Consider the following 26,676-nt stretch of genomic DNA (forward strand, 5'->3'; position numbering starts at 1 on the left):
TGCCAAACTATTACCCCTGATAGGGCGAAATAGGGCTAAACGCGCCGGGTACAACAATCAACATGAATTTATGGTTATAAAACTGTATGGCAAGTAAATGTATATGTTTGGCTAGATGCAGCAGATGCAGTCTAGTGGCCCCTAGGGCCAATTTGACACTTGGTGGACCCCAAGATACTATTGTGGTCCAACCTGAATCTGTCAAATCTATCACAACACAGGTTGTATTTTGTGCCCTTTGAGGCCTAATCTGTAATATTTGAGCCACAAGAGAGCATTGTGGCATATGTTGAACCTGTTTATGTTGTATATATTTATATCATTGACTGTACACCAATTCAATTTTTGTGCCAAAAACCCTGCTTTCCTTTCCTTTTTCTAATATTTGTTACTGTACATTAAGGGTTGGCAATCGGTTCTTTGAAGAACACAGATTAACTAAGATCACCACCAACACCCATTGCTCTACCACTATAAAACTAACAAGATTGAGATTGTCCACTAAAACTCACACACCAAGCAAGGAACGGCACCAGGGATAACACTGAAGTAGTCACAAAGAGCCACAGATACAGTGTATTTGTCAGTTTTTCTCCATTTCAACAAGAAAAAGGGATGAGGAATGCAATTACCTTCAGATAAGGTGGAGGTAATTGTCTACATGCAGATTTGCAGTGTTTTTTTGGGGATCAAGGTAGAGTGTTGGAAGGACTGGGTGGCCCCAAAACACTCCCTGCCAGGCCATAAACTGGAGATGGCTCTGAAGCACCTGAATAGGCAGGATAAAGCAAAATTGATTCTACTACAAAAAGAATTGGTGGTTGTGTTGTAGAAGGCCAGGTGTGATAAAGCCATCTGGGGTTTGCTAGAAGTTTGTGCACAGCCAGTATGCTGAGAGAGCAGCAGTGTAATAACCCTAGCATAGGATAATGGAGGTTTAGAATTGCAGGGAGAGCCAAGGAGGTCTCCAGACTAAGGGAGATGACCAAGTATTGTTCCTTGAGTAATCTTAAAGTTGGCCAAAATCTATTCAAATCAAACTAGGAACATATATTGTACAGGACTCCTCCAATAATATATTTTTGAGTCATGGGAGTGTGCTGTCCCCAGATTCCCTGTAGTGACGTCTCTATAGAAACTTATAGAGGGTAAGCACGGGTAATAGAATGTCATCAGGAAAAAGCCAACCATTGGCAGAATGTTGGGGTCCAGCAAAGCACAGAGGTTGTTACACATATCTCTGACCCCTGCATTTTACTTTACACACTTCTGAACCCATTCACTCTTTCCTGACTCCCTAATTCTCTACATTACATACTACTAACCTCTGCATTAAAAATACACTATGTTGTAAATTGCATAATTTTGACCCATAATTTACATATGTTGTATGTTACATACACTGGAGAGGACAGTTTTTATTCAAGATGTGATAGATTTTCACTCAAAACAGGAACTCTGATTTAAAATTAGTAAGTTTGGGCAGGTTTTAGTTTGTCAAAGTGTCACTTAAACTGGAATTAAACCTGCACCACTCACCCATTCCTGTTCTATATAGGGCACAGCCATCTTCCTTTTTCCTTCTTATGATCTTTGGCCATCTTGATGCACAAGTGCAACCTAGATTTTTTTTGACAGTTCCCCAGCACGATCAGGCAGGTTAGAGATTTCTGAAGAAGGGACATCACCTGTCCCTTCCTGCAATAATGACCAGCCTTATCATGTATTTTTCAAAGTGGGACTTTAATTTTAAGGGCACATTCAGGGCAAGGGTCATTTAAGTGCAAACTTAAATTGAACAGGTTTTATACCTTCAGTTTTGCATTGCCTTGCTGTCCAAACAAAATTGATAAATACCTATCAGGGTTTTCTAATGACAGGGAAAATCAATGGTAGGGGGTTTGGGGTTGAGTTTGATACTGTAAAATGTTCTAGCACAATAAAATCTGATTTACCTTGCAAGCAAAAGTAAAAAGCTTAAATAAATAAGGTATAAAACGACTGTTACATGGGGTACAATTACTTCTAACAAAAAAAAAAAATTACTTGAGCTAAAGCAAAATACCGTATTTTTCGGACCATAAGACGCACTGGACCATAAGACGCACCAGTTTTTAGAGAAGGGAAATGAAGAAAAAAATATTCTGAAACAAATAGTGTCCTAAAATATTTTATGTGCATTAAAAACCAACAGCACAGTCATAAACACATGTAATCAACCCTGTAAAGTAAACAGCAGCATTTAGAACCATTATTAACATTATTTATATTTATTTATTATATTAAAATCATAAATTATAATATAATACATAAATAATAATTTAAAACAATAATGAAATAATAGACAACAATGTAATCTAAAAATAAAATCAAAATGTACGGTACTTTTATTTTTATGTTGTGTGGTGTTTTTGTACTGTAAAAACCATTTAAAAGCAGATTACATTGTAATCTGCCTTTAAATTTCCCTCCCTGACACACCCCCATACTTCACCAATCACATCACTGGAAGATGACTTATCCTCTGGAGTGATGTGAGGGGGGGGATTTCCCTGCGTGCTCACACAGACTGAGACAGATACGGAGGCTGGAAGCTGCTGGCATGTGTGGAGAGATACATAGCATAATGCAGGATTTCTGCATTATGCTATACTTCTCTCTGCAAGATGCCAGCAGCAAGCAGAGCTGCGGACACCTGGGCGAGTATTTGCTTTCAGTTGTAATCCGATTGTCATACTATGTATGACAATCGGATTGCAATATAACATTTGTTTACTTTGTGTTGTGTACGTGTGTTGTGTATGTGTGTGCTTTCCTGCTCCCAGCATGACTTTGTCAGCCAATCATGCTGAGAGTGGGAGGACGCAAGATACCAGAGTGACAGGAGTCACAGTCACTCTGGCCGAGCTGGACAGGAGAAAAGCCGGAGGGGGGGCTACACGGGGGGGCGGGACAGCGGCTGGGGAGGATACCGGAGAGACGGCCCGGGCACAGAGGCTACATTTGGACCATAAGAAGCAGGGACTTTTTCCCCCCACTTCTGGGGGGAAAAAAGTGCGTCTTATGGTCCGAAAAATACGGTAATCATTTTCCTGGATTAATAAAAGCACTGGACACTAAGCAACCTTTTATTAGTCCTATAACATGCTTTGCTTTCCCTGGAAAAACTTCAGAGAAGTTAGATTGTAATGAAACTGTTAGTACGTTTCCATAATCAAAGCTGATAGGTCACCCAGAGATCTTAACATTTAGGAAGACATATATTTTCTTTATTTTTAAGCTGCAAGCTTGGTATAATGAAACATCATACTGACTTAGCTACTACAGATTTAGAAAGCTTGCATAAAGGCAAGAAGGGTTAGGTGATACACTCTACTTGTAGATACAAGCAAATACAGTTAGGTCTATAAATATTTGGACACAGACAACTTTTTTCTAATTTTGGTTCTGTACATTACCACAATTAATTTTATATGAAACAACTCAGATGCAGTTGTACTGGAGACTTTCAGCTTTAATTCAGTGGGCTGAAAAAAAAGATTACATAAAAATATGAGGAACTAAAGCTTTTTTTTAACACAATCACCTAATTTTAGGGGCTCAAAAGTACTTGGACACATTAAAAAGCTGAAAATAAAATGTTCATTTCTAATACTTGGTTGAAAACCCTTTGCTGGCAATGACAGCCTGTAGTCTTGAACACATGGACATCACCAGATGCTGGGTTTCCTCCTTTTAAATGCTCTGCCAGGCCTTCACTGCAGCGGCTTTCAGTTGCTGTTTGTTTGTGGGCCTTTCTGTCCGAAGTTTAGTCTTCAACAAGTGAAATGCATGCTCAATTCGGTTTAGATCAGGTGAATGACTAGGCCATTCAAGAATATTCCATTTCTTTGCTTTAATAAACTCCTGGGTTGCTTTGGCTGTCTGTTTTGGGTCATTGTCCATCTGTATTATGAAACGCCTCCCAATCAATTTGAGCAGACAGTATGTCTCTGAACACCTCAGAATTCATGCGGCTGCTTCTGTCCTGTGTCACATCATCGATCAACACTAGTGTCCCAGTGCCACTGGCAGCCATGCACGTCCAAGCCATCACACTGCCTCCACCATGTTTTACAGATGATGTGGTATGCTTTGGATCATTCTGGCCATCATTCTGGTAAAGGTTGATCTTGGTTTCATCTGTCCAAAGAATGTTTTTCCAGAATTGTGCTGGCTTTTTTAGATGTTTTTGAGCAAAGTCCAATCTAGCCTTTCTTTTCTTAAGGATTATGAGTTGCTTGCACCTTGCAGTGCACCCTCTGTATTTACTTTCATGCAGTCTTCTCTTTAATGTAGACTTGGATATCGATACGCCTACCTCCTGGAGAGTGTTGTTCACTTGGCTGGCTGTTGTGCCTGACATAACGAAGGATCGCCCACACCAGCCCATGAAATAGCCTTTGAGTCAATTGTCCAATTACCGTATTTTTTGCCGTATAAGACGCACTTTTTCTTCCCCAAAACTGGGGGGGAAAGTTAGTGCGTCCTATACGACAAATGTGTTATAAAATAATTAAAATAATATACTCACCCGATACCCGATCCTGCGTGTGTCTCTGGCTGCATGCAGCGTGTCTCTTTCTCTCCTCTGCCAGCATCGTGTCTTCTCCTGTCTGTAAAGCAGAGCGAAAGAAGCCGGCACAGCGCCACCTGCTGTTCCCTGTCCTAACTGCCGTACAATGGAAAAAAAAGCACAAAGGGATCAGAAGGGGAATTTGAATGACACAGAGTGATCAGAAGGGAATTTTGAATGACACAGAGTGATCAGAAAGGGAATTTGAAAGGGACAGAGTGATCAGAAAGGGAATTTGAATGGCACATGAGTGATCAGAAGGGGAATACCGGTATGAATGGCACATGAGTGATCAGAAGGGGAATAATCTTTCAGAATCTTTTTTTTCTAGATTGTCCTCCTTTAAAATTGGGTGCGTCTTATATTCCGGAGCGTCTTATACGGCGAAAAATATGGTACTTTTGAGCCCCTGAATTGATGTGATTATGTAAAAAAAAGGCTTTAGGTACTCAAATTTTTTGCAATCTTTTTGTTCAGCCCACTGAATTAAAGCTGAAAGTCTGCAGTTCAACTGCATCTGAGTTGTCATTTAAAATTATTGTGGTAAGGTACAGAACCAAAATTAGAAAAAAGCTGTTTCTGTCCATATATTTATGGACCTAACTGTATACCTTGGGACGGGCTGCAAATCAGGGGGCCTGACGTACAGGAGGAGATGCAGGAGAAATGATCCCCCAAAACAAACTATTTTGAGAATAAGAATAGACCAAGACAAACAAAGAAGACAAACACAGAAAATTATGAGAAACACCCTTTAGAAACAATATACGATTTATGGTAAAACAAAACAATTTCCATTTTTTTACTCTGTATTATAAACCTAACAATGGCAATTGCAAACAAACAGGTAGGTTCTCAAACAACAAAAAAAATATGTTTGATACCGTATTTTTCATCATAACTTATGTTGATAACTTATCATTGCTTATTAGGACAAAAACACGAAAGATGGGCATTTTCAAGTGACTATCCCACACCCAAAGATTAATCACCAATAAAAAGATTTTTGCATCTTGATCCTTTACATACAGTGTATATATGGGTTTTTTTTTTTTTTTTATTAGATAACAAGGCAAACTTGGGAATGACCCTCATTCCTTGAAAATTCTACATTGTCAATATCCAGACAGCATTCACTTATGTAGTGTGCGCTACACATACTCCTACATCTGCTCTGCACATGTAACCCGGAATCTCTTCCTCTAAAAAATCTAGAGAGTTCTGTAATTTTCAATAACTAAGGGCTCTATTTATAAAATCACTGAATAAAAAAACTGTTCAAAAACCTAGTCATGGCTAGAAAGGATAATGGGGTACACATGGCAATTGCATACACCGGTAAACTGCATTTCCATAACTTGGATTAACCAGATTAAGACAAATTCATAACACATTGGGATATTTCAACCTACTGCCCCCCCCAAAAAAAAATCTTTTGTCCTGTTAATGCCTTCTACAATACATCTAATTTTAGGGCATGTAAGACCTATTGTTCCTCACTCCTGCAGGCAGAATAATACAATTCACCAAATTTCTCACATGTGTGTGGCAAAAGCATAGCTTTTTGATCACTACTAAAATGCAATGATTGAAAAATGATTGCAAATTTGTAAGGGAGTCTGGTTTCACTAGAGCAGCCAAAGGATGCTGTGAAGGCAATATTGTAGTAGTATTTATATAGTGATTATATAGTATTGAATAGCAACTTCAGCATATGCATTTTCAAATCTAGTAGGTACACTTATATTGTCAAGGCAGGCAGCAAGCAAGAGAGGTCAGGTCACAGGCCAGGGGTCAAATGCCAGGGATCTAAAAAATAGAGACCAGTAACACAGGGGCCACTGCAGACGCAGGTATACAGGGGACATTGGAAGCAACAGGAGGCACAGGGACATCCACAGACAGACAGGAACCCTGGAACAGCACAGGGAAGTTGGCGGGGAACCAACAGACTGGACAATGATTGATTAACACAGGAGCTGGACAGAGGAAACACTGGATACACAACAGGCGGACAGGAACTAGCTCAACAGAACTAGGGGCTCAGCACTAATGGAGACTTGTTAAACCAACACTGACTGCAGTGTCTGAGCTAGCTAAATAGCCAAGGATGATTTGGATAATATTTTCTTAGTAGTCAGCTGATTGGGCGAAACCCAGGCTTGGGAACAGAGGCACGCCCAGAAACAGAACTGCCAGCATGCGCAGGAGACAGACACCTGTGCTTTAGTGAAGAAGAGGTAACAAACCGCATCACAGGAGGAATGAAGTAAAGCCATTCTTCACTAACAAGATGACGTTGCTTAAGACACTTCAATGTAAAAAAATCTAAAACATATCTAATATGTGAGGTGGTCTTATTGCATCAACATGGTCTCTCACAGGCAGAAATTTCAGGGACCAGTTGATAATGTAAGACTGATAGCCGACAAACAAATAATAATAAAAAACAGTTGTCAACACTTGTGTAAGTATATTCCTCAACAGCCACGAAAGATATTAAAGAGCTTAACTGAAACAGAGAGAAAAGAGAAGACATACTCTGGCGTCTTCTCTTTTCTCTCTGTGCACCTCTGCTGCTTCAAAGCGATCACATGACATCTGACAGCCAATCGAGCTGCATGTCATGTGCTCGCATTGCTTATACACAGACTACTGTGTACATTTACCGGCATCTCATACAAACACCGCTGTGGACCACTTCCGGTCCGCGGATGGTGGTTGGGTGCCGCTTCGTTTTCAATAATGGATCATGTACTCGCGGCCCACTAAAAACACCGCCGCGGACCGGTAGTGGGCCGCGGCCCGGTGGTTGGGGACCGCTGCCTTACATCTCTTTCAAAGAATGTGTGACTTAAGAACAGTAAATATAGTATGGCAACTTGCTGACTTAGAGAAATGTAATCCAGAGTAGCCATACTTGAGCTTGAAACATTGCAAGGATGTTTTAAAGCCAATAATATTATAGGTCTGCCTATGAAGAATAATGAGACTAATATGAGACTAATTCTATATTGATGATCTTAGAGTGTTTAGCTAAGGCTGTAAAAAAAATAAGTAAAACAGGAGGTGAAAACAAGGGAGTATGCCACATGAACAGAGCAAAGTTGCATTGGTAAGGAGTGATACCACATGTGGGTATAAACATATATATTTATTTTAAAGTAGGCCTAATCCCTAACAGAATCCCTGTTTACCATAAATATGCGATGGCATTTTTTTCCCTCAATTAATTGTATGTTGATTTTTAGCCACTTCTTTTATACATGTAAAAAACTTTAAAAATTACACTAAAGATTACACAAGATTTCAAATCTTGGATTTAAAACTATTTAAACCTACATTTTGATCGGCCTTCTGAGTGAAAATAACATGAAGTTAATTTGCTGTTGTATTGAAACATGAAACATGAACGTTGTATTGAACATGAAAGCATACCTGTACATAACATGGACCTAAAGTTCCAAATTTGGCATCAGGCAGGGTTTTATTGCAGAAAGACAGGCAACGTCCCTTCTGCAATAAGTATTTATACCTGCGTGATTACAGCCCAGTTCTCAAATATGCTGGTTGCAATGGTAACTGGGAATTCCCAGATTTCCTTGTGGGTGCCAAGACTGAATGAACTCCCATTCACTCGAGCAGGGGATTTATGTCCCAAGTTGGCAAATGAAGAGAGTGCATGTATGACTGTGAATAGCAGTAGTACCAAACTGGTTCTATCTGCTTTTACACATTCTGCGTGTATGGGTGGGACAGACTGGGGAACTCAAATTGCAGGTGTACATACTAGAGGCTCTTTTTTTATTTTCACTAAATTGGTGAGTGTACTCTTTATTCATGTTGGGATATTGATAAAATCTGAAATAGACAAAGCCAACCAAGATTAGAATAAGAGTATATTTCGATATTTCGTATATATATATATATATATATATATATACACACACACACACATACCACAATGGCATGTTCCTCAAAACAGGATCTGTTCTTGACAAACCACACAGCGGAAGACCTGCTACTACAACTGTAAGGCATATGTAATCTGGTATAGATATGGTTTATGATTATGGGTTATGGGAACAGATTACTGTAAAAAATTGTAAATATGTAATTGATGTATTGTTCTGTGATTTTAGGCCATTTTGTTCCTGAAGAAGCAGATTTTAGTCCACGAAATGTGTCGAACGCTTATCGCCTAAAGTCCTGCTCAAACAAATCTATGTCTAGAATGATCTAATGATTTTATTGAAAATGTCTAATAAACAAATGTTTTAAATGTATATGTTTAAAGTTTGGAATGTGATGCCTTTAGTCTTGAGGTAAATATCCTCAAACAAAAAATTATTTCACACCTGAGCAGCACACCTAGGCAATGCCTTTTGCTGCTCCCCCCCCCCCCTCTCTGAGTTCTGCTCTGGGACTGTGCAATATACCACAAGAGGCGAATACCAAAAAAAAATTAAAGACATACACCACTTGAATTGAAAAATTATATTATTCAATACAGAGCTGAGTTGAGTTGTGTTTTGTTTTTCAATATGCTTGGAAAACACATCAATTCACACAAGCAAGTCATTCTGTAAAACTGTACAAGGTGCAATATACTTACACAATGTAAAGTTTTATTTGCCCTATATCCTTTCCCAATGGCTCTTGTTGTATTCAACAATATTCGAATTAAAAAAATAATGGAATCCTCTATAAATTTACTACGAATAATAATACTACAATGTGAGATACAACATGAAAATACAAATAAATGACAGTGAAGGCAAATGAATGGACATCATTCTTTACTATCTAAATACATTATTTATAACAAAAAAGTTGCACAACCCATTGCAACATGTACATGAAATTTGATGATTCATGTGGGGTGCAATTATTCTTACCTCTGGATCATCATCATCAAAGTCATGGTAACTAGAATGGTCTGGATTATTCACTTTATCCAACAACTCAATAGCAAGAGTGCGGTTTATTGGCTGTGTAACAAAAGGATGCTATAAGAGGTAATAAAAAAAAAGTGTTACCTGAGAAGAGACAAAGCCAAATCACTTTCCATGTAATCAGTAGAACACCACATAACAAAATATCCTTCTGACACGTGGTATATGCACCATTTTTTTTAATATTGAATATTATATATATATACCATTACACATAATATATACACACACTATTTACCCCTTAATGCCAAAGTGACAAAGAATTTAAACTGGGTCTATGATCCGTTAGGAATTACACTAAAGAAGAACATGTGTGGAGACTCTTTACAAGAGTTTTGGGTGAGATGTTTCTCAAAAAGGGCTGCTTCAAAATAGAGGGTAGAATAATCCATCACTCACAGGCAGTGCAATCAATGGGTTATCAGTGCTCAACCCAGAATTTTTTTTTAAGCCGGTTGGGAAGAAATTGTAAGCGGGTGGCAGCACCTGTATTGTGACCAAACGCTTTAGTAACCATCCAAAAACAGCCGGGTGGGTGCTAAAAAGTGCCGGGTGGTGCGCCCAGCTAAAAGGGCCTGGGGAGAACCCTGGTGATGATTGGACATGACTCCATATTATCTGTTACAGCTGCATCAACCACTGACCAGAAAAGGGGAAGGAGATTCAGTTCTGTGTGAATTCAGATGTGATTGTAAGTCAAGTACTCACAAAAGTGGCTTTTTAGCAAAGTAGATAAAATGAAACCGCATTTTAAACAAAGTTGAAAGAATGAATAGAAGTTAAAACAAAAATAGAATATTTGAACTCACTGTAAATACATTTTAATGGAGCACACTAAGGAGCAGAAGATGTCTCAAACATTCAGATTATACTCCAGTTTAAAGGAGGATTGGGCAGTGACAAACAAAAAACTGTAGTCTAGCCAAGAAGGCTACCAGCTAGACTACCAGTAAGGCTCAGGTCATTAGCAAAGCAGTACCAAGAGCACAATCAAACACAGAGCGTGAGATTCCTAGAACAGAATTGTATGGTTAGTACACTGAAAGACACCAGATATCCAAAAGCAATCTTACTGGGAATACAGAAAAACCTAAAACCTCTATTAATATTTAGCGTAAATAGGAAACGGGAATGCCTACAGCTACAAGCACCAAATGAAGGACCTTAGGCTTAAAGCTGTATCAAAAAACACCAAAACATCTACTTGCTATAACTAGGAAAAGGTGGCAACAAAAGGCCAGGTGGCAACTTTGCAATACCTGGGAAAGAGAACTGATGCCAAAATGCCCAAAAGTACACCGTGCCTTGGTGGAAGTGAGGGGGTGGGGGGAAATCCAAATCTTTGTGACCAAGACTCAGTCAGTGCCAGCCTTCCAAGGCACATATGGAAAAAATGTATGTCTTGTTTAACAAAAGTCACTAGGATAAATTCAAACAACACAAACAACATGTAAGTGACATGTGAACCGCTGAGATCTTCTGCGAAACATTATGAGAAAATAATAGTGTCTGTTGTCAGGGTTTTCAAAAAAAAAATGCTGAGTTTTAAAGATGATGTGCTATTAGAAAGAGCAAGGACAATTTGAGGGCCATTTTGAAACTTGTACACAATAGTAAAGTGGTTGAGTTCTATCCTTTCAAATATCCTCATTTGAGATTTTCACAATTTTAACACTTAAAAGTGTGGCATTTACTCAATTTACCCTCCTAGCATAAATGAACAAGGCACACGCACAGTAATACAAAGTAATACAAAGAAGTTGTGATATGTATACATTTAGTCAAAATGATTTATAATAAAAAATCATGATGTCTCCTAATTTGTAGTCTATAAGCAAGAACAGTTGTTAAATCAATAAGCAGCCAAAATGTATTTGTATTATGTATTTGCCTAAATATTTCTGTGGGGTGTTAACAGTGGAGTTTATATCATTTTCCAAAGAAAATGGGAAGATATGGATATCATATAGGTATCTATATGTAAAAAATACAATGGTAATTTTTAGTGTTCTTGCACATTTAGGATTTTAAAAGAGACCTGCCACTTCAGAAAAGTAAATCAGTCAGTATAGGAAAGTATCGTCAATGTAAAAAAAAAAAAAAAAAAAAAATCCTTGATTAAGTAGTCATTATCTTTCATTCAATACTGCTGGGATTTTCTACAAAATCCTAAACTCATCTAAGAAACCCCCTACTACACAAGTGGTAAAATAAATTAACCAGTTGATATAATTTACACTTAAATCAACAGTCAATAGAATTAATTGCAGGGCTCTAAACATCTCTGTATCGTAACCAGTAAAATCTACACAGAGGTTTCAGGACTTAAAATTAAAAGGAATAAATCAGAAGCCCTCGATGTCTCTCTCTCCTGAAAATTTGATATCTCAGTTTAAGCAAAATTTTGAGTTTAAATGGAATTCAAGGCCATAGCTTACCAAGGAATTTAAATTACCTCCTCGTTCCAAACACTCTATAAAGCCAAATATCCCCCAATGTTTCGCACAATAGTTCAGGATCTACTGAGACGGCAATCCTCTCCTATATCATGGTTCAGAAGAATTGCAATTAAAATGAATATCTTCAACAGACTATTATATTTTTTTCGTACTTTGCCAATTGTGATACCTAAAATGATTCTCCTTAATGTCCAGAATAGGTTGCTTAATTTTATTTGGAACGATAAACATAGAATAAATGCGACCACGCTTCATACTTCCAAAAAACTGGGTGGTCTGGGTGTTCCCAATATTGCCTATCTCACAAGGCGGCCATAATAGCAGCCTTGGGCCTTGCGGTACTCTTTTAAAATCAAGGCCCCAATAGACCAGTCCTGGAGGCTTTATCATGTCCAACTATTCCAATTGAAGCCCTAATGTGGATATCAAGTAAAAAACGTCCCGCAATTCTTTGTCCTTCTCATTTATTCATTTTAAACCTAACGGTTTATTTCCCCCCTATCCGAGCAAAGCTTTTGAGAAATCATGCCGCTCAACCACTGGAGCTAAAGGGAGAATATCGGTAGTTTATGCAGCCCTTTTTCCCTGTGAAAAAAATTGTTTTATATGACTCAATGGGAAACTGATTTGGCAGAGGAATGTGAGGTTCAAGAGTGGCAAGCTTTGGGTGACTATGTCGTTAATTTCTTTAAAAACGTCTCTGAAAGAAGCCAAATATAAGGTTTTCTTAAGTTGGTATATTGTGGCCACCTGGATAATTAAATTGAATCCAACAATTTCTCCTTAGAAGATAGAGGATGAAACAGTCAGGTACCAGTTTCCTGCATGGTGGACTTGTCCTAAAGTTCGAAGATTCTGGATTCGTATTTATAACCCGTTATTTACCATTACACAAATTAACAGTGCGAAAAAGGTGGAGAGATTCTAAGGTACCAGATTCGGTGCCTAAACTACATTGCAGATTGGTTAAGTACATTTTCTTAGCAGCCCGTATTACGATCGCCTGTTATTGGATTATGGATTAAATTGGATTATGATGAATTAACCTGTACCCTGCAAAACAATATGAATACATTTTAGAAGACTTGGGACCCTTGGATAGCTTACACTCAACATTGATCTTTTTGTGAGAAACCACTACTATATTTGAATCTTACACCCTTTCCCCGATCTTATCACCACTATCCCCCCCCCCCCCTGCCCGGCCCTAGGTGGTACCCATCAGGCACTTTGTCTCTTAAAACGTTTTATTGAGGGGCACTCCCAAAAGTTTTGATAGAGGTCTGTGTGATGGGCACCACATTTTGGACAATTATTGGATTCTGATAGGTACACATGCAGTTTGCTTGTGACGAGGAAATATATGCTCTGTGAAATAATTAGAAAAACATCTCTTGATATTGTACCAGTGGCACCGCTTTGCAGGACACTCCTAACATTTGCAGCAGGAATGAAATTTCTATGTTGGGAAAATGTTGTCATCAGGTGACCAGGCCCATGGTCAATGTGTTGTAATCTAGATCCTTCTTTGAGGAATCTATAAAATTTGAAAATTGCTTTGGAGAGGGATGGGGCCCTAATAGCATGGTGTCTAAGGGATTATTCCAGTCTGTAGCCAAAAGGAAATGATTGATTGAGGAACCGTAGTTGCGTGACTATGGGTATTCTTATTGTAGTTCAGAGATAGAATAGGGCTTGCATGTTTTGGAGTTTAGTAATGATCGAACTGAGGATATATCTGTGTCTGTCCAAACCCGAAAAATAGGAGAAGTAAGCCTAGGAGTAAATTCTGAATTCCCCCAGAGAGAGAGAAAAAGAGAGGTGTGGGCATTGAGGAGTGCTCTGTTGCGAAGGGTGTGCCAGAAGTGCCATTTGGAAGCTAATAGCGGGTCGTGGTAAACGGTGTCAGGTAAAAGCTTTTTGTGGAGATATAATAGAAAAATAGAATGTAAGGGGGCACTAAGAGCAAAATCTATGTTTAAACTGGTGTATATGGAGGTGTAATGGAGCCAATCCTTGAGGATACATAGTAGTGATGCTTCATTGTATAGTTCAATATTTGGTAGATTTAGGCTTACACTGGACAATGGATCGGCAGATCCTGGAGTGTTTACTACCCCATACTAGGTTTGCTTGGGTGTGAGGAAGATAGGGAGTGCCTGAATGAGAAACAGTGTGGCCTGGGGAAAGCTACCATTTTTAATCAAGAATATGCGTTGGGTCACATTTTTAGTATATGTCCCTTTTACTACAAAATTTTGCTTGTACAAATGTCCGTATACCTTGTATACAATGGGAAAAATAAAGGTGTAACAAGTTCCTATGACAATGACAAGTTCCTAATGTAATTCCATATTGGCAAATGTCTCTGCTTTCTGACTACCAAAATTTTCCCACTTTGCCCTAGTTTTTTTATTAATATTTTCACAAATATGAATTGTGGGTGAATTATATAATGCCCCCATTAAACTTCTGTTCTGTCTGAAAACATAGTGAAATAGTATATTATCAAAAATGCACATTATTACATTACCTGTAACATTTTTTCTGCTGTTGGCCTTTTCTTAGGATTTTTTGTAAGTGCCATTTTGACAAAATGATGGAAACTATTGGACCTATGATTTAAAAAGATGACCAAAATAATTAGAAAAATAAAAACATATTTGAGAAAAGAAATTAAAAAAAAAAAACACATTAGGTGAGATAAGTTACCATTTCATCTTGTCTTTTAACTTTGGTGGCTGAAAGTTACTTTTAGTCATTAAAAAAAGGGCCCTGGAAACAGAAAATTTTAAATGAGTTTAAAAAAGCAAAAAAATATTAATATGGTAGAGATTACAAACTAATTTCACCAACACTTAAAAAAAAAAAAAAAAACACACACACACACACACACAACTGAACTTTGAACAAATGTACAAAATACCTCATTGGATGCAAATCAAACATTGGAGGTTGAAGTTCTGCAAGCTCTATGGATGTAATACCAACAGCCCAGATATCACACAATTGGTTATAACCCCCTTTTCTTTCTACGGCAGCAACTTCAGGAGCCATCCTAAGATTATGATAGAAAAAAAAATATTACTCAAATATGAAAACTCAATCTGTTTTTATTTTGTTTTCCTATGCTACTATTTTAAAGGTAAATAGATAGGGACTCTTGCCAAATTATTTGTTTTCGGTTTAAAAATTAGAGATCAATATAGTGGAAAAATGTCAAACCTTTCCATTATGGGTGTTTGAAATGATGGCAATGTTTTAACTTATTTTTAGATAAGTATAATTATATTATATTATCTACTTTTTACAAAAAATGTTTTAGGGTACTTTTTCTATATTTAGTGCATGTTTGTTATTCAAACTAAGTGTCAGGCAGCTAGCTTTTTAAATACTATATAGCAAGAAAAATAAAAATGATAGTTGTGTTTTAAAACAATCCTGTATGTTCATATATATCCTTTTAATGATAGACCTAAAGGTAGCCATCAATATCAGTTTAACTGGACAGACCAACAGATGTCTCTTCTTGCCTTGTTCACTCACTGCCTGCACATGCATTACTGTGCACCCACAAAGATTTAGAAAAAAAAAAAAACTAGATATGACACCAATTTTATTAACCAGCTGACACATTGTTGTAACAATTGGCAAATATTTTGTTACAACCAAGTAGGTGTAAAATTATGGAAATCACTAAACAAGGAAGGAACATAATTCTCCCAGCGGGTTTTACCCGGGCACAGTGCCCGGCTGCTGTGCCTCAGAGGATTCAACATGCTCATGAGAGGTGGGCATGAGAGAACAGCACAGTTATGATGAGATCAGGACACAGGCAGTCCCGCCCCCTTCCTCTAGCACGAGCTGTCTTTTCCCTATCTAAAAAAAAAAAAAAAAAAAAAAAGCTTTAAAAAGTATTTACCTGGGTGGGCGTGTACAAGTGGGTAATGACATCATAGGCAGCACATTGTGATAGCTGTGTATGTCAAGGCTGTATATTATGCAGCCTAAAAACTCTCTTAGTTTTTAGTACCCTCAGTAAGGGTACCCTCTTAGCTACTGGCAACCACAAGCAGCCCCCCCAGCTTTACAGAATTTTAAGGCATTGGAGTCACAATTTTAAAAAATATATGAAACTTAAACATTAGGGTTGCTGTTTCAAAAAAAAGTGTGCCCAGCAGTCCTAAATTGAAATTACAAATCCGGGACCTTGGGGCCAAGAACATAGCAAGGAGCCCCAAAATTTATACCTACCTGTCACAAATCTATTACTATCGTACTATGCTAACCTATCTGCTTATATTTTTTGAACCCCAACTTCCCTACAGCAGCAGGGTGCATGAAACAGGAATTTCTCTGTTATGCGGAGGTGCAAGAAACTGAAAATGTAGGTAACATCTGTGGCTAACATCATCTAAAATTTCATCACTATAGCATCATCAGAACATAAAAGACTCTGTCCACTAAATTGGGGTTCAGATATTACCAGTGTAACAGGGAGGTTGTTTTTCATGGGCAAAGTTTTTGTTGTAATGATGCTTTGGTGATGAAAATTTGGGGGGTGTTAGTCACAAGTGTCCCCCACTTGCAACTTTATTTTGTTTACCCGCACCTCTCCGCCAACAGCTGAACATAGAGAGAAATCATAGTTCAAGATAGTTTTTGATAGATAGAGATTATTTATGTTCTCATAATGCCATTGTATTGATATTTTAGAGGGGTTTAGCCACAAATGTCCCCAATTTGCACCTACATTTTCAGTTTACTACAATTCTCCACTCCAGAGAAGTTGTGGTTCAAAGAAGAAAAGCAGATGGGGTAGCAAAGTATGACAGTTATAGTTTTGTGAATGGTAGGTATAAATTTTTGGGGGCCACCCCAATGCTTCTGCAAGTAAATGACCCCTGGGGGTCCCTAATTTGCTTTTTTAATTTTGGGCTGCTAGCTGCACTTAATTATAAAACAGCAACCCAAATGTTTCATTTTCTCCATATCTGGAAATTCTTTAAATACATTTTGGTACTAGTAGCTTTAAGTGTCCCCTGTGTATTCTAACAAATATGAATGATTGAAAGCAATGAGTTGTTAGGCTGCAGAATATGACAAACAGCCTTTACAGAGACACACACACAGCTAATATTATTGCGCTGCCACTGCTATCCACACGCACACGTGGATACATTTCACAGGCAGTTTTTTTTTTTTGCCAATAGAAGATAGGCAGTGATTAGAGGGGGGCACTGGCTGTCCTGCCCCAATCTGCTAACACATGCATGATGCTCTTAAAGCATCACATTTTTATACTATGTAAAATAGTGACTTTACTTTTTATATATTTGGATAATGTTTTTTTTTTTTTTACATTTTTTTGAGGAGGACCCCTCTCATTTAGAATTTACTGCCATGGTAGTAAAGACTGAAGGGGAAATCAGCAGCCTTCTGGGATATTTGTGCGGCTTCTCCTTCTGCACATGCATCATCAGGGGCTTTCCAATTTTGCAGAAAAAAAAAGTGATCAATTTGAAAACAAGGCAGAGCTGGATGGAACAGTGAGCATCAGAAAGAGGGAAGCGGAGTTACCGGAAGTTTTGCTCTAAGGGCACATCTCAAGCGGAATTCACAATTCACTGAATGGTTGCATTTACTGCTTCTTCATGCCAGGAACCATTGCTGTTTGTAAAACTGCTAGGTCCAAAAAAGCATAGCGGGTACCACCTGTTACCAATTTCAGGTGCCTAGCAGTTGCCATTAGTCACTTGACTTTTTTTTACTGTTAATGTGAACTAAGCCAACTTGTTACACTACATTGATCACACTATTACACTACTACAAGGGATTACGCTCTTAAAACATAGACACTAGGAAGTTGAGTCACAATGCACGAGCCACTGGACAGTTGAACGATAATACAAAAATCTAAATATAAAACATTAAAAAAATTGGATATACTAACAGTCAGGCATTAGAAAATTGGAACAAAGTATGGGGGGTAGGTAGAACACTATGGCATAAAAAACTGGGAGCACTAAATTTGCTGTCCTGCCTAATCTTGACCACCTGGCTACGGCCTCCCCCCAAAGTTAGGAGGTTCTAACTTTCTTGCATAGCACTTGACAGATCAGCTTTGCAAGATGGAGCCTGATCATTGAAATTTTTTTACCACCCAAAACTTTCCATTACATTGACATTTGAACCATGTTTGCTGGCCATGTGATTGAAGTGATATTCGTTCCTGAATAAAAATTTTAATGCAAGAATCACCTGATGAAAGTGAAAAAGTCAGTTGGACAAAGAAAAATGTCAAACATCAGGTCAGAAAACTTAAACCACTGTTGCCTGAGAAAAAGAAAATGCTCAACAAATAAAAAAAAAAAAAAAAAATATATATATATTATATAAAGATTTCTTTGTATTGGACTCAATACAGCTTTTTTGTATTGAGTTCAATACAAAGTTATTTGAATTTCCCGCCCCGCTTCCCGCACCGACGTCACCGGGAAACCCCGGACATCGTCACTGCACTCGCCGGGCGAAGACTGAAGAGGACGGACGTGTCCGGAGGAGCTGCGGGGACCGGGTAAGTATATTCCTACAGTTGTAATCCGATTGCATATAATGTATGACAATCGGATTGCAATATAACGTTTGTTTAACCACCTGAGAAAAGTTCGGGTTTAACACTTTTTGCAAGTGTTTTTACCCCGAACCAAGGTCGGGTTAAACGGCCGGGTGGTTAAAGCCTAAGCAGAAAAACAAGGTTAAAAGAAGCAGTCATGGAGTGAAGAATTAGCTAAGATCTAAGATGAATTAGCTAAGATCTGCATTAGCTAAGAAGATATTTTGGGAAAAAAGGCTGACTGCCTGAAAAAAGGCATGGCGGGGGTGCATGTGAGGTAAAGAACCAAGGGAGATTATAATCATTACCTCTCCAGTAATTACACGGATGTACACTGGAATTTTGGACACTTTTTTTTTTGGACACAATTAGGTCATTTCTCAGGACGATAATGCATCTTGCCCAGGGCAAAAAGCACTAAAACCTTTCTTCAGGTAAGGCACATCAACTCACATGGATGGCTAGCAAACAGTCCAAATATCAATCTAAATGTAAATTGGAATAAAAAAAAAAAAAAGTGCATGACAAAGTTCAATGATGCAAAACTGATCTGTCAACTGCTATACAAGAACTTTGGAATGTGATTGATGAAGAATATTCTCATTACTGATGTCCAATATTTCAAACTGTCTTTTGAGGAGGTGCAATAAAGTTCTAAGTGGAAATTGTGTGGAAACATGTTTGGGTCGATTCCATAATTTCTTCCTTATTGTTAGGCGCAAGATCGAGTGACGTAGGTTGGAAAAAAAAAACTTGCTGATCTCACTGCACATGCGTGAGATCAGCAAATGTATTTTTCCCCATGAAAAGGATGCCTGACGTAGGTATCGAGGGGGAGGCTTTGCTCTACCATTCATTCTCGACAGCCTAAGCGATCAAGAATTAGGGGGCAGTGCTGCATAAAAAAAAACAAAAAAAAAAAACGAATTGTTACTTAACATAAAATAAAGTAAAAACACTGTTAAAGAAAAGATATCTTTTTTAGACACTCAACTTGATAACTTAGTAAGGAAAGAGATAAGCTGTATACTCTAAACCAGTGTATCTCAACCAGGGTTGACTCCAGAAGTTGCTAGACATTCTTCCCACTGGCCAACAATGTAAGATGCATTTCTCCTACAGTTGTGAATATAGTATTTATAGTAGGGGTTCACTGTGAACCTAAAAGTTATATAAAGGGGTTCACATGTTTAAAAGGTCGAGAAACACTGCACTAGACTATAGGTTGCTCCCACCTTGGTCAAAAATAAACAAAATTTACAAAGAAAAAGAATCCTACTGGTAATGACTCCACTTCTATGGTGATCTGGTAAAACTGTTCTGTAACTGTACTACAGAACTGTGCAAAACAAGACACTAGGCAATTAAACCAAAATTTAAATACATTTTTTGGGACTAGACCAAGCAACTTAAAAAAAAAAAAAAAAAAAAAAAAAAAAAAAAGAAAAGCCTTACCAGTATGGAGTTCCAATAAAAGATTTCCGCTTAGCTATAGTAGCTGTAATCTGCGCAGATACTCCAAAATCAGCTGTAAACAAAATATATTTTGTTTTGATAACACCACCTTTGTTTTTTTTTATTTTGCCTAGCCTATTGTAAATTTAGTATTATGCCACCAATACATTTATTATACACTGACCAACATTCCTTAATTTCATTTAACTCAAGGTTTTTCACAATGCTTGAAAAATGGATGCAAAATAATTTGGATCACACATGCATTATTGTACACATTTATTCTGGTTTTAAAGCAAGGAAATACGTGTTTACTCTTTGGCCAAGTTTGAGAATCTTTTTGTAAAGGAATCATGGATCCTTCCTGCTGCTGGTGAATATGCAAAACACTGTTGGAAGGATCAATGATTCCTCTACAAAAAGATTCTCAAACTTGGCCAAAGACTAAAAGAGCTTTCCCTGCATTGTAACCTGGACAGTGGAAATAATTAACTCTTTCTGCAACCTTTAAACCTACAACCAAGTGAAAGAGAATTTCCCCTCCTTTTTGAAAGCATATCACAGTTTTCAAGGTCCATTGGAACTCCTTTCCACCTTTACAAACACACTTCTTTGTGGAAATTCCTGGAATATTGTCAGTTGCGCATCTCATTATCCTCTGAAGTAGCAAAAAGCGTGAAAGAGAGAAAGAGAGAACTGAAGATCCTGAACTTAATAAGCCCATATCCAAATTTTAATCATGGAAAGGGACATCCATCCCAAACACACAATTTCCTTTTGTGTTATGTGTTGTGTTGTTATTTTAAAATTAGGGATCTGGCATCTTCAACAGGAGTTACACATATTCTGAATGTTTAAAGTTCAAATCCTTCTTTGGCTTACAATACTATTAGTATGCACATGACACAAAAATCTACCTATCCACCACTACTTGTCTTCCTTAATCGTGGATAATGTTTTGTGCTGCCAACATTCCCTTATGTGCATTCCATTAACAGCTGTGGCTAGAGTCATGCTTTCCTCCACCGCTCACTGCAAATCTCTTCACTAACTTCATGCTACTGTGCTTTGCTTTTAAATCACTCTACAGCTCTTGCCCCACCTATATTTCTGACCTCAAAATGCACAAATACATTTCTTAGCCACCCTCTCTACTTCTCCAATATTCTAGATCACTTAAAAGCTCTTGCCCCTATTTTCTGATTCTCCCTTCTTTGCCCCATTAGGCTTGCACCTACATTTCACACATTTAAAAGAACCCTTAAGTCCACCATTTTATACTTGCCTATCCATCTTCATCTGTCTGGTAACCCATCAGTAACAAGCCATCATTTTTTATCCCCCCTCCTATTGTGTTCTAATCTCCTCCACATCCTAGATCTCACGTTGTTTGGGCAGGGTCCTTTCTACCTCCAGGGTCATTACTTGTATTTATTTACCATTTGCAACCCCAACTCATTGTACAGTGCTGCATAATAGGTTGCTGCTTTATAAAGTTTAATAATAATAATTTCATCAATCTGGAAGCTGCATATCAGACATACTTGGATTTTTCAACATGACAATAGTTCAAGGCCAAGTTCACATTTCAGTGGCTACAGCAGAAAGCACAATTAAGGTGCTTGAGTGGTCTCCTGACCTCAATATCATTAAACCCAATTGGGGAGATCTCAAACATGCAGTTAATGCAAGCCAACCCAAGAACTGTACACATCTTACAAAATCTGCCACAGAATGGGAACTTAAAAGTTCAAATACTGAGTCGTGAAAAAAAAAGTACACACTTTTATTTCCCAAGGTTTTACCCACTCTTAACATCGTACTCCTACTTTTAATTAAACTAATCCTCTCCTAACCTTTCATTTCAACTGACCAGCTCATACACAAGCTATTTCCCCATTCAACAAAATCTTAAAACTTACAATTTGCACAGATTTTCACACCCCAAAAAAAACCAAATAACTTTACTCAAAGAATGTAATAAATGCAGATATCGTTTCCATTTTTATGCCTCACCTTACATGCTTTACTATTCAAATTATTTTTATTAGGCATGCTAATACTGGTAAGGGATTTTAACAAAACACCAATGGCCTATAGCAGTGATGGGGACCCTTTAGAGACCAAGTGCCCAAACAGCAACCCAAAGCCCACTTATTTATCACAAAGTGGCAACACAGCAATTTAACCTGAATACTGAGGTTTTAGTTTAGAAAAAACAACCTATACATTACCATCTTTTGTCTAAAAAAACAAAATACCATAACAGAGCTTTCAATAATACAAACAACTTTTTATTCAAAGGTAAAACGTTTGCATTTAGCATGCTTTTGAACAAATAATCTGATTTTTCCCTTTTGTATGCTTGCTGATAATTTGTCTATCCTTGGCTCATACTTTGTAAGTTTGAGAGGAAGACACGCAGTACTCAAGTCATCTGTTAGTCTATTTCTGGTGTCAGATTTAATATCATTCAAAGATGAAAATAGCTGCTCACAAGCATAAAATTATACATACAAAGTAAGAAGAGTGCGCATGCGCTGCCCGTGATGCTGGCAGCAGCCCGATACGCGCGGCTTCCCTCCGTCTCCTAATCTGGCTCCATCACAGCTCTGACACGGCATCCGGATTGGGATTCTCTTCCTCCCTCTTATCCACCCAGCAAGTATAGTTGGAAAGGCAGGGGGCAAGCAGAAAGACCAGTCTTAGGCACTGGGGGCCAGTCCCGAAACCGTCTCTCAGCTCCCCGCACAGTACACCCCTTGATAGGGGTAAAAAAGCTTTAGAAGCCTCACACTCACCACCAGTATCACCAAAGCTGAGCTCCCAGGTCCCCAGCTCTCCTCATCTCAGTCCTCATCATCATGTCATGCATGCAAATGTACCTCAGAGCACTAATAGCTGCCTGATTTCTGGGGATGATGCATGCACCTGTAGTTTTCACCTGTTACACAGAGATCCCTCTCAAGTCCCTCTCAATGTATATTCTCCTGCTTTTCAATAAAGTGCTGTTTCATCCATTACTATTGAAGGGGAAAACAGGTTACTTTATTATATGGCTGCATTGTTACAGATAGAGTTGGCTAAAACTTCATCCTCCATTACCACAGAAGTGCGTAAAGATCTTCAAAGTTTGGATGCACGGCTAGATGTAATTGAGCAGAAGTTAGATGACACCTTTTCCAGTCACTCAAAATACTTCTCAAATCATGTTGCTGGAAAATCAAATTGAGGGGCTCCAAATTAAATTGGATGATCTAGAAAAAAATACCAGACGAAAGATACTGTAGAAGCAACCAAAAGATTCATGAGGTTATTTTTGCCAGATGTCCCAGAATTGCATCTAGAGCTGGATAGAGCTCACCAGGTGCTGACAGCACCTAAAGTTGATGGGCCTCCAGGTGATATTATTGTGAAACCCCATTACTTTTCGACCAAAGAGGCTATTATTAAAGCGACCAGGAACATGGAAAATATACAGATGGAAGGTCATCCTGTTCAGATCTTTTTTGATTTATCTCCTTTCACAATCCAACGAAGAAGAGCCCTAAAACCTCTACTTCAAGTCTTACTAGCAAACAACATAAGATATCGATATGCATTTCCTTTAAGGCTTGATTTTCAATATAACAGGAAATATTGCTAGAAAATTAACATTTTTGTTGCTCTGTTCGTAAAAGGATTTGGAGGATATGGTGAATGATCGCCTAACTTGTGAGAAGAGAACTTCCTTCAGTCTGTTTCTTAGGGTCAGTCAGATCTGTCAAAGTTTCCTCAGCTTGGGCACGTTTGTGAGTTAGTTCTAGTTTGTGGATCTAATTTAATAACTTTTTAATGTCTTGTTGTCTTGCCTTGAATTTGGCAGTCCATTTCAGGAAAATGCCCCTGACCACACTCTTGTGCACTGGCCAGATCAATGCTGGGTATATTTCTAGTTTAGCGTTGTGTTCAAAGTATTCCTCATCTAGTTTGGACATCCTTAACCACAGCAGCATGTCCTAATAAAGATGGGTTAAGTCTCAAGAATTTCTTTCTTGGTTCTCCGCTGAAAGGCAGAGGGTGAGCGTAATAGGGGCATTATCTGAATATAGATAAGAATATAGGTCTCCCTGAGAAAAGAATAGTCAAGGCGAGAATATTGATTTAGATTTGGAGATTGGGTTGAATGCATGGTATACTGTAGGGTACGTCGAGTATGTTAGTTTTTGGATACTAGAGGCCTTAAAATGGGTATCATGGAAAAATACTATCTGGGGTTTGTGCTGGTGGACTAAGTGTAATATCAAAGATCTTTTTCAGTTTTTTAGGTTAGGTGCCTTAGTATTAAGAGATAGGACATTCCATGAACAGAATTAATTTCCCATAGGATTATCGGGCGGGGGTCTGTCAAGAGAGTCAATAGTAATAGATAGAAGATTAGATTAAAAGGTAAATCGTCAAACAAAGATATTATGTAAAAATACTAATAGAAGTCATGTTGAATCCTACTTCAGACCATGTATATTTATAATATCCTGTGGGTTTACTGTCAGGACAAGAGAAAAACCAAAATAGAGAAAAAAAAAAAAAGGAGAAAAGCTTTTGATTCTATTGTCTGCAGCAAAAATCCAGAGTGGACTTGATAAATTTCAAATCCTCTTATCAGTGAAAAACCGGATGTGGTCAGTCACGTAGAAGCTACCCAACTGGGGAGGAGAGAGATCTAAAACAAAGGGAGTGTAGTCATAATCATGTAAGGGGGTGTAACAAGACTACCCCGAGAGAACATTTATGTAGCATCTAATAGAGAGTGCAAATCTTATCAATATAGTACTTAACAAAATATCTTCGTAAGAAAGAAAATGAAAGAATATTACTTACAGCAACATGTGACAAATAGTTGAATGGTAGACCATTTCTGTTATGTAACATTTTAAGTAGAGTACTGATTATGGAATATGGGTCAGCCATTCCCTGCATAACGAATCAGTGAGCTTTCATGTGTTAGGCTTCTACTTTTTCCAGGGAAAATAAACTAGGCTGTACTGTAGTCTTTTGGAAGATTTTAAATACATTGCTGTCACAATTAGTTACCCATGGAGTGGCTCGCTTACACTCTACGGATAAGTAATCACATTAATGTAGGAGCTACATTTAAAAAAAATTAAAGTCAATGACTCATGTCTATGAGAATTGGTTATTCGGGATTTTGGTCGTTAAATCATAAGTTATAGAATAATTGAACCGATTCCGTGTGGTAGCAATTTCTAAATGTATTATTTATTATTAAATGTTTAAATTTAAATGTTTGTTAGCCATTCCTTTTAAATCAGAATCTGGCACTGACATAATGCAAGAATCCCAAATATGTATAAGCTATCTGCCTAACTTTATGGAATGCTTTAGGAAATTTGGATGCTTATCTACCAGGATTAGGTACTAAGGGAGTGTATCCTTTTGGATTTGCAGACTAGAGTTTTAACAAGATACTGGAACTAGTTCCATTTACATTGCAGAACTGATTAAAGAATGCTAATTATCTAGTCCCTGTGTAGCAAAACATGTCATGGCAAAGAAGGGTGGTGTTCCCACTTATATGGACATTCCAGTCGTTCACGGTGTGTTAGGCTTTTGGAACATTAGAGATTTTGGTGCAATGAATTGCCACCCAGGGAATGGTTTATTCAGAGTATACATATATATATAGGTAGGAGATAATGACATGTATATAGGAAGCCATAGAAAAAGTTCAGATGGGGATCTGTCCTGGACATCTTCTGGAACTGCAGGTCCATTGCCAGACAGGGAGATGTCTGCATGCCAATCCGGTAAGTCCATCTCTGATAGCCGTATGTTTTGCAGAAATATGGGGAGGTCATCAGGGGTGGGAAGCTGGTATGTTCTCCCCTCCAAAGTAGCAGATAGGCAAAAAGGGAATCTCCATCTGTATGGAACATGACGCTTTCGCTGAACAGAAAGGAGAGGCCACAGGGCTCTGTGCTGTTGAAGAGTGATAGCTAATAAATCTTGATATAGTTGAATCTCTACTTTGTTGAAGATGTGGTCTCTGGAGCATGCCAGTTTAAATCTCTTCTTGTGAGTGAGAAGCTCAGTAAAAAGCAGATGATATCTCTAGGAGGGTCACCTTTTCTGGGCGAAGGACCCCATGTATTCTTTCAAATTCTATGGGCGATTCAGCAGGTCACTCTAATAGATTGTTGAATACCGATTGCAATGCAAGGTGTAATTGCTTTGCCACCACGGTTTCTGGTAGTTCTCTATTTCTGCATCTACCTCTGTTGTCAAGGTCTTCCAGTTGGCGATGTACTGCAATAAACTGTGCTGAATGTCGACTTGTAATAAATCTCTGCGTAAATAATGTCTAATGTCATCGTCTCTGTTGGCACAGGCTTGTTCAACAGTAGATAGCCTTGCAACAACTAAACAAATGTCTTCCTTCAGGTCTAAGATGGCTGCTGCAAAGGCGCTCATAATATCAGCTGTTAAAGTCTGGAGATCCGTAATTTGGGGAAGTTGGCTCATACAGGTCAGCGTCAAATCTGTAGGTAGTAAAACCGGTGCAGAGGGTTCTTCCTT

At 38.2% G+C, this 26,676-nt stretch overlaps 1 protein-coding gene across 8 annotated transcripts in view; it reads right to left on the reverse strand.

Moving 5' to 3' along the window:
- MAP4K3 (mitogen-activated protein kinase kinase kinase kinase 3) overlaps positions 1-26,676 on the reverse strand; it is a 325,471-nt gene that overhangs the window by 204,815 nt on the left and 93,980 nt on the right. For all 8 annotated transcript variants that reach the window (XR_011920413.1, XR_011920412.1, XR_011920414.1 and 5 more), the window contains 5 exons: positions 20,101-20,173; positions 14,956-15,087; positions 14,742-14,804; positions 14,563-14,644; positions 9,514-9,624 (listed from right to left, as the gene is read on the reverse strand). Coding sequence is in view for 5 of the 8 variants with exons in the window: in XM_072409172.1 (XP_072265273.1) it covers positions 9,514-9,624; positions 14,563-14,644; positions 14,742-14,804; positions 14,956-15,087; positions 20,101-20,173 (461 nt within the window). In the remaining 3 variants the exon portion in view is untranslated. The remainder of the gene's footprint in view (positions 1-9,513; positions 9,625-14,562; positions 14,645-14,741; positions 14,805-14,955; positions 15,088-20,100; positions 20,174-26,676) is intronic.

The sequence above is a fragment of the Pyxicephalus adspersus genome, chromosome 4, assembly GCF_032062135.1.
Source record: "Pyxicephalus adspersus chromosome 4, UCB_Pads_2.0, whole genome shotgun sequence".
Lineage (NCBI taxonomy): Eukaryota > Metazoa > Chordata > Amphibia > Anura > Pyxicephalidae > Pyxicephalus > Pyxicephalus adspersus.